At 55.8% G+C, this 8,542-nt stretch overlaps 1 protein-coding gene across 5 annotated transcripts in view; it reads left to right on the forward strand.

The window, feature by feature from the left end:
- The window catches only part of PROM2 (prominin 2), a 99,384-nt gene extending 94,706 nt beyond the window's left edge, over positions 1-4,678 (forward strand). For all 5 annotated transcript variants that reach the window (XM_080685892.1, XM_080685893.1, XM_080685896.1 and 2 more), the window contains 10 exons: positions 597-743; positions 1,236-1,307; positions 2,043-2,135; positions 2,254-2,307; positions 2,604-2,684; positions 2,867-2,935; positions 3,545-3,634; positions 3,824-3,930; positions 4,194-4,268; positions 4,549-4,678. In XM_080685892.1, coding sequence (XP_080542018.1) covers positions 597-743; positions 1,236-1,307; positions 2,043-2,135; positions 2,254-2,307; positions 2,604-2,684; positions 2,867-2,935; positions 3,545-3,634; positions 3,824-3,930; positions 4,194-4,257 — 777 coding nt within the window. In that variant the 3' untranslated portion in view covers positions 4,258-4,268; positions 4,549-4,678. The remainder of the gene's footprint in view (positions 1-596; positions 744-1,235; positions 1,308-2,042; positions 2,136-2,253; positions 2,308-2,603; positions 2,685-2,866; positions 2,936-3,544; positions 3,635-3,823; positions 3,931-4,193; positions 4,269-4,548) is intronic.
- The last annotated feature ends 3,864 nt before the right edge of the window (positions 4,679-8,542 follow it).

Genomic DNA, 8,542 nt, shown 5'->3' on the forward strand with positions numbered 1-8,542 from the left:
CTGAATGTCATACCCTTTAAATCTCCTCCAGCAATGGATGGGAAATGCTGAGTGTTCCTTTTTAAACTGTGATCTGTCTTAAGTGATTGTGTTCATTCATTAAGTCATTCAATCATCCATCCATCCATTCACTTTTACATATTCAACACACTTGTCCTGCGCCCACCACATGTGAGCCCCTGCTCTAGATTCTGAGGGTTTGGTTCAGAATAGGCGGAGGAGGCACTGCTCTAACAGAGCTGATGGCAATGGCAAGTGCACACATAAACAATGTCACAGGGACAGGTGCTCTGGAGCCCCTGACACATGGTGATGTGAAAGGTGGGCTGGGGAAGCTATTTTACACTGGATGCCAGGGAAGGTTTGTGTTGCTGTCCAATAGCCAGACAGGTGCTTGAGGGGGGCTGGGTATTGGTGGGGATGAGTTGGAGGGAGAGGGTGGGTAGGAAGCAGAGGTCTCTGGGGGTCTGTCTGGGGCTGGGAGGATCCAGCATGGAGGCCCTGGTGATTCCCCCCCCCCCCCCCATCTAGGACAGCAGCTCTAGGGCCCTGGCTCAGGGCCTGGACATGCTCCCACCCTGTCCCCTCTCTCCCAGTACTCGGCCAAGCTGGAGCAGGAGTTGCAGAACCTCAAAGTGGACATGGAGAGTCTGGACCTGTTGAGCCCAGCTGGCCTCCGGGACCTGAAGGCTCTGCAGAGCAGTGGGCTTAGTAACATCCACTACCCTGGCTTCCTCATCCAGGTCAGCCGTGGGCCCCTCAGGCCAGACCGCTGTAGAACAGAGGGGCCCGAGGAGGAGCTGGAGGGGTGCATCTCGCCTTGTCCCGGCCCTCCATCTTTTCTCAACTCCCCATGTCCCTGGGCGGGGGGTGGGGGAGGTTGTCCCCAGACCATGTGACCCAAACCATGTGCCCCAGGCCTGTCCTGGTGTCCCCATCCTGCTGGGCTGTGGCGAATGTCCCCCAAACACAGAGAGTGCCGCTGTCCGTGGTTCTGAACCCTCTGCTGTGGCAAATGATGGTGGGAAGTTTCTTCCTTGGGGTACACCAGAGGGTGCCTCACTTTTTTTCTTCTATCTGAATGGAAAATGGTGTATGTCAGTCACAGGTTCAATCAAACCTGCTGATGTGTCCCTACTGACTTACCTGGTGTGAGTACTTTTGCAAAGACTGGAAAGTCAGGGGAGGGGGGGAACCAGGGTTCATCCCCTCCTGGCCCCTCCATCTGCCCCCAGATCGAGAAGCCTGTGGTGAACACCAGTGTGGAGAAGCTGGCCCACGATCTGGAAGGACTGTCCCACTCTCAGGTGAGAAGGGAACAGGGACCCCACTGGGCAGGCAGGAGTCGGGGAGAGGCCTGTGCCATGGGAGGGGGTGAGAGTGGTTGGATTGGGGAGGGGGCAAGGGCAAAGGCAGGGGATTGAGGCTCCCACCAGTGAGGCTCTGCTCCCCCGGCAGGGCTGAAGGGTTTTGCAGTATCAGTTCTGACTCAAGTTCGGCCACCAATTGGCTGTGTGGCCTTGGGCAAGTCATTTACCATCCCTGGGCCTCGTTTATTCTATCTGTGAGATCAGATGAACTGACTGGTCTGACATCACACCGTGGGGCAAATGTTTCTAAGTGCTCAGTGATTGTGGGGGCCACTGGGACAGGTGGCATGAGGACAGTGCGATGGAGCAGATATCATGACAGTTGCCCCTCAGGAGTTTCAGCTCCGCTGGGAAAATAGCACTTTGTATTTAGAAATATTTAGAGTTTAAAAGTTACTTTCCAGATAGGTTATAGGCCCCACCCAGCAGATGCCACTCAGACAGGCTATGTGGCTGACTCAGGGATTCCCAGCAAGCTAGCAGTAGACCTTGAACTTGAGCTTAGGCCTCCAAACCCAGATCTGGCCCAGGAGTTCAAGGAGACCTTAGTGTTTTCATCTGAGCCTGGCATGCACACCCCTCAGCATGTTGGTTGAACAGTTTGGTAAAGGACATGCTGGCAAGGGCTGCCCAGTCCTGGGCAGAGGCCATTCTGTCCCTGTCTCCCCTCAGGGCAATTCTGTGCTGGGGAAGCAACTGCAGGAGGAGGCCCAAGGGCTCAGAACCCTCTACCAGGAGAAGGTCCTCCCCCAGCAGAGCTTTGTGGTAAGCTGGAGGCCCAGGGAGCTTGGGGCCTGTGGGGGAGGGGAGGCAGGCAGGGGGCACGAATGGGGAGGCACCGGATCCTGCTCTTGCCCTGACCAGCCCCATCTCTCCTCCACAGGCCAAGCTCAACATCAGTGTCAGGGCTCTGGCATTCTCAGCACCAAACCTCCAGGTGGCTCTGGAGATGGGAGGGTGGGGTGGAGCAGGTGGGCAGCAGAGGGAGGGAGGAAGAGGCCCAGCTGACTTGGGACCTCACCTGCTCTGCCTGGTCCCACGGGAGGCTGAGGGCTGGGTGGGAAGAACTGGAGTGGGTGAGCAGATCCCTGAGGACCACTATCTGGGCCTCTGTGACCTTAGGGCGGAACACCCTGCCCCAGGCTGACGTGCTGTGTGCTATCTGCTGAGTTCATGAGTGAGGCTGCTCCCTGACTGAGCGGCACACTCACCGAGCCTGTCCCCTCTCCCCAGCGGGAGACCTCAGGTGCCCTGGACAGGGTCACCCACCTGAAAGGAGAGCTGCCTGCCTGGGCCACCCGTATCCTGAGGAACGTGAGTGAGGGATGGCAGAGGGGTGGCGGCTGCCTCAGAGCCAGAGGAGGGTCGAGGGGCTGAGGCACACATGGCTCCCACCCCAGCCTCTCCTCCAGCCCTGACCTGATGGTGCCACGCATGGGTACTGGGTGCTGATTCCTGGGACTCCTGCCAGCCCAGCGTTCCTCTCCTTCCTGCAGGAAAGTGAGTGCTTCCTGACCCGGCAGATGGGCTACTTCTCCCAGTACGTGGCCTGGGTGAGAGAGGAGGTGAGTGGGGCTCAGGCCACTCCTGGCCTCAGAGCCACTGCCGATCACTCACTCACAGCAGTACCAGCCATTCACTCTGCTCTACCCTCTTCCACCCCAGACTCCCAAACCTGGCATCCATGCCCCTGCTCGCTAGCTGGGCTCTGCACACCCACCCTCCAGGCAGCCCTTCTCTGAGGCCTGAGTTTGAGCGGGACAGGCCAAGGGTCCCGAACATGCTGTCCACACCCATCCGCATGCCCTTCGTCGTGCTGGCCCCTTGCCCATTCTGTCTGAGTCCAACCCAGCCCTCAGGCCTGCCTCCTCCTGCAGGCCTCGCTGACCAGCCTCCGCAAGCTGTGCTGCCTCTCCAGGGAGAGTGTGACTGCAGGCACAGTGCTAGGCACACAGTAGGCACTTAATACAGGCTGGGGCATGATGGAAAGGGCAGGAGCTGAGCTGTGTGTCCTTACATCTCTGTGTTCCTGTGTCCATGTGTCTGTCCATGTGTTTCTGCGACTCTGGTCTCCCCCATGTGTCCCTGGACCTGTCTGTGTCTGTCAACCTCTCTCTGACTGTGGGGTGTGCACCTGTGGGTCTGGATGTACCTGCCTCCTGTGGATGCCACAGGTGACTCAGCACATCGCCACCTGCCAGCCCCTCTCTGGAGCCCTGGACAATGGCCGCGTGATCCTGTGTGACATGATGGCTGACCCCTGGGTGAGTGCTGGGGCGCTCATATGGGCTCGTTGACATTAAGGCCCCCTGGGGGTGCATGAGCAGGACCTGAGGTGAGGCAGGGTCCCTGCCCCAGGCCCGCACTCGGCTCTGCCCCTCACTGAGGCGGTGGGGGCCTGCGGTACAAAGCCGCCCAGCCCCGGCGAGCTAACCCCACACCCTCTGCTCCAGAACGCCTTCTGGTTCTGCCTGGCGTGGTGCACCTTCTTCCTGGTCCCCAGCATCATCTTTGCTATCAAGACTTCCAAATACTTCCATCCCATCTGGAAACGCCTCAGGTGAGGGGCTGCCAGGACTGTGGGGGCAACAGGAGCCCACACCCCTCCTGAGACTCCCCGCCAGGCAGAGGAGGCGCATGCTGTCCCTAAGGAGCCACACTAGGGAGCCACCCTTGCTCCTTGCTACACCCACCCACCAGGCATTGCTGCTCAGACTCTGCCTCCCCCCGGAGAGCGTCTGAGGAGGGCAAGTCGGGGCTCTGGGCTTGTCCTCATTGGGCTGGGATTGTGTGGGGTCCCTCACTCTCTCTGTGATGCCACAGCTCCAGCAGCTCTGAGGAGACTCAGCTCTTCCACATCCCCCGGGTCACCTCCCTGAAGCTGTAGGACCCCCTTGGGTGAGTCACCCCCTTAATTCTTTGGTGCCAGGGCAGAGGTTTGGGGGAAGGAAGGGGAGGGGCTGGGGCCTGAAGCCCTGCTCTGGGTGCATGGACCACCGTCCTTCTCCCGTCCCGGAACTAGGCCTTCTCTACAACTGGGGGCTCCATGGGGGCAGGCAGGTTCTGGGACTTGATGGGGTCTGAGTGTGGGGTCTGGTCCACCCAGCAGTGGCACCGACAGGCCCTGGCATGTACCCCATCCCTCTCACTCACCTCCTTCATTCTGAATCCATGACAGGTTTGCTGGCTGCAAGGTGATGCCGGGCTGCTGCCTTCCACCTTGACTTGGCCTGGACCAGAGGATTCCGCCGCTCTTGCTCCCAGAGCCCAGGCCGGCGTCCAGGCCTGGACGGTCCCCCACTTCCAGCTTCCTGACTCCATCTTGCCTGTTCCCTTTCCACCCCGTCTGCTCACAACCCCCTTTATTCATTCTCAAAAGCTCAATTGCTGCTGAGCTACAGAGCCCACAGGTTCTTCCAGGTGCCCCTCCTCCTCCTCCTTAGCATGTCAGCACTGAGAAGACCCTGTTCTCCTCCTGTTGGAGCCCCTTTCTTAGCACCTTGGGTGGGACAGAGGCCCTGCCCACCCCCTCTATCATCATCCACCCCTCTCCCTGCACATGCCCCCCCAATAGTCCTCTCCCCTTACCTTCCCCTACCCTCCCTTTTCCCCAGCATCAGTCTGTCCCCTCCTCAGTCACATGTTACATCCTCCCCCTAGGGAAGCTCGTTCCCCTTTGTCCTTTCCTTAGCTTATCCCACCACCTTGCTGGTCCCCAGGGACCCCTCCTGCCTGACCAAACTAATCAGGTAAAGCCACTAAGCAGGCAAGGGGCCACATGGCTGCGTCATGGCCTCTGAACCCACTACTGCCTGGAGACTTGTACCCTCCACAGGCCCCAGCCTGGATTTCTTGGCCCCCCAGCCTGTGTAAAGCCAGACGCCCCTGCCTGCATCCTTGTTTGGAAACAGAACTGTTCCAAGCAACTCTCTGAGTATTTGTTTCCCGGGAAGGAACCTGGGACCTGGGACCTGAGCCCGAGCAGGGCCTCCCCCTCGGCTCCCCAGGAGGTAGCCCCCACCCAGCTTCCCCAGCCAAGACCTGGTGGCCACAACAGGGTTTTGCACTGTGGCCCTTACTCCTACTGTGCATGTGGCCTGGGGTCCCCCGGTCCACCCTGTGCTCTCTGCATGCCGAGCCCTGGGTTCCAGAAGAAGGGAAGAGGAAGCAGAGAGAGGAGAGATAGGGTCCCTGTTCCAGTCAAGTGCTCTCACTTCCTCAGCCTTGCATACTAGGTCTCCCAGGATCGAGCCCTGTAAGCAGTCGGTGTTTCATGAGTGTGGAGAGGAGAACCCAAGGCCTCCTCTGGTCACAGGCATCCAGGGATTCCCCTAGCAATCAGCAGGTGGGGAGGGGTCCACTCCAGGAGCAGGCAGACCCGGGTCCATGTGCTCGTTCTAATGCTTGTTAATGGGGGCACCTCAAACATGTTACATGGAGGTCCTGGGCCTCAGTTTCTCCATTTTTAAAATGGGAGAAGAGTCATAACCTCCTCATAGGGCTGGGGAAAAATGACAATGTGTGGAAAGCCCTTGGCAGGGGCCTGCACAAAACATGCTCAAATGCTGCAACGTTTTGCCATGACTGAAATCAGGGACAGAGCTGGGTCTGGGCAGGAGCGAGGGAAGCGGGAGGTGGGCCCCTGTGCAAAGGCACTTTAAGATTGTGGTCTGCTGAGTTTCGGGACTGTCTGTGTTTAATTGCATCTTACAAACCAACAACAAAGTTGCTATTAGAAAGTAGCAGGGTGCATACACAATGTATTGTCACTGTTATAAGCACACTCACACAAACATCCCAGAATGTAGCACAATCGCCTCTTTTTGGCTTTTCCCAGAGAGTTTTTTCTCTCATTTCTTATCTGTTGCCCTGTGCAGGGGAAATGTAGCCCCTGCGTTTTAGGAATGAAATAGATGGGATAAAGAAAAGAAACAAACTATTAAAAAATAATTCCCATCTCTCTATCAAAGTTGTCTAACTTATCTTTGATGTATTTGAGCATATTAAGCATAGTTATTTTGAAGTTCAGTAACTCCCTAACATGGAGCCTTCATGGGTCTGTTTCTAGTGTCTGTTGTTTCTCTTGTTTTTTTTGTTTTGTTTTGTTTTGTTGGTTTTGTATTGTCTCCTCACATACTTGGTGATTTTTGGTTGAGTACCATATATTACATCTGAAACTTGTAGAAGTAATTTGAGGTGTAGGATAAAGTTTTCTTCCCCCACCAGGGTTATGCTTACATCTGGCAGGTGGCCTGGGATCTAGCAAAACAGGATGGCTTTCTACTTTCTGGGGCTGAAATGACTTGCAGTCCCTTGGAGGACTGACCTGTTTCCATTTGTATTGTGGGAGTGAAGCTCTCTGGAGTCCCAACCCAAGACATGCAAGGTTTGCCAGGCACCCCTTCTCGTGGTGGGGCTTTTACCTCCTTCACCCTAGAGGCTATTAACAGCTCTGCTCAGCAGCTCACTGTATCTTTTAGGACCAGTGGGACCCTGGGGAGAAAGTAGCTCAGATGCCAGGCACATGCCTCTGGGTTCCTGCCTTTCCCTGATCTTGGCCCTGTGATTCCTTACTGCCTTGTTTGCCCTCAATACCCCAAATCAGACTAGAAAACATATCGGAGCAGCTTTTAAGTTGACCTCAGTTGGGGATTTAGTCCACATGCCCTAGTCCACCATGATCAGAAGTAGCAATCCTGAAAAAATTGATTTGCTTTCCCCTGTGAATTGGGAAAAGGCTGTTGCTCTTTGAACTTGGTGTCCAGAACCCTTGGCCCAACCATTCAAACACTTAGTTATAAGCACACTCACACACACATCCCAGAATGTAGCACAATTGCCTCTTTTTGGCTTTTCCCAGAGGTTTTTTTTTTCTCATTTCTTATCTGTTGCCCTCTGCAGGGGAAATGTAGCCCTGTGTTTTAGGAATCACCGTAAGCTCTGGTTTCTTGGGGATAGAAGTTGGCACTTGGCAGGGGACAGAGAGACAGAAATAGCCACAGAGAAAAATATATTACATTTCCCTGATTTTAAATTGCTGGGATCCTAAAATGTGAATCCTACTTCACATGTGAAATGAGTCCCTTGGTGGTCACAGGCTCATCTGTTACCAGGACATTCCTTGAAGGGGGTGGGGACTGTCTTTGTCTCACGTTGAGCAAAAGAAGCTCTGAGAAGCTGGGTGGCTGGTTCAAGGTCTCACAAGTAGACCTTGTTTGGGATTCAGGCCCCTAGTCTGGTGGCCCTAGAGGTTCCTTCCTGGGCATGCTGCCAGTCCCCATTCCCTGTGGGTCTGGGAGGGAGGCCCTGACTCCAAGGAGATTTCTACAAGTATCTTTGCTGTCCTATGGCAGGAGGGATGGCAGATTGGATGGACGTATTGGGAGTTCTGTCAGACACTCCAGCCTGGCCACCCTAGAGCAAAGGCCCTGTGAGTTGTGAGTGGCAGATTCTGCCAAAGAAATGCTATATGGGCCAGGGCGTCTGAGTCCCACCTGGGTCTGAGGTCCCAGGTGGCCGACTAGGGTGGTTCTAGCTGGCTCAGGTGTGCAAAAGAAAGAGACAGAGACATTTATGGAGCTATGGTACGCACTAGCAGCTGTGCTAAGCACAGGTGAGCTAGAGGCCTGCTCAGTCTACCAAAGGGGACAGAGGCACTACAAATGTGCTGAGCACTTTACATGAATTAACTAAGAGGCCGACATTGCTATTTACCTGTTTATGGTTGAGAAAGCAAAGGCACTGAGTCTGGTTGCGGGCTGAGTAGAAAGGACACCACTTGCCCAAAGGAATCAACTGATAATTGGGGCGTTTCAGGTGATACCTGAATTCTTTGGGGTCAGCCTGAGGCCCTGCTCTGGGTGGTCACAGACAGACAAATGTCCTCCACCGTCCCAGAGCCAGGCCCTCCCTACACTTAACTCCCAGCACCCTGTCTCCAGGCCTGAATGGCAGGGACTGAGCCTATACACTGGTAGGCAGCCCTGTGCACACACCGTGTGCTGCTGGAATGATGCCCTTTCCCCAGGGCCCACAATTCTCTCTTGTGCTGCCTGGATGTGTCCATCTTGGAGCAGTTGGCACTCCCCATCTTACAGACACGCACTGCACACCACGGCTCCTGGTGAGAAGAAGGCGGGGTGTGCAGAGACGACGTCACCCCTGACCTCTGC

The sequence above is a fragment of the Plecotus auritus genome (genome assembly GCF_963455305.1).
Source record: "Plecotus auritus genome assembly, chromosome: 8".
Taxonomy (NCBI): domain Eukaryota; kingdom Metazoa; phylum Chordata; class Mammalia; order Chiroptera; family Vespertilionidae; genus Plecotus; species Plecotus auritus.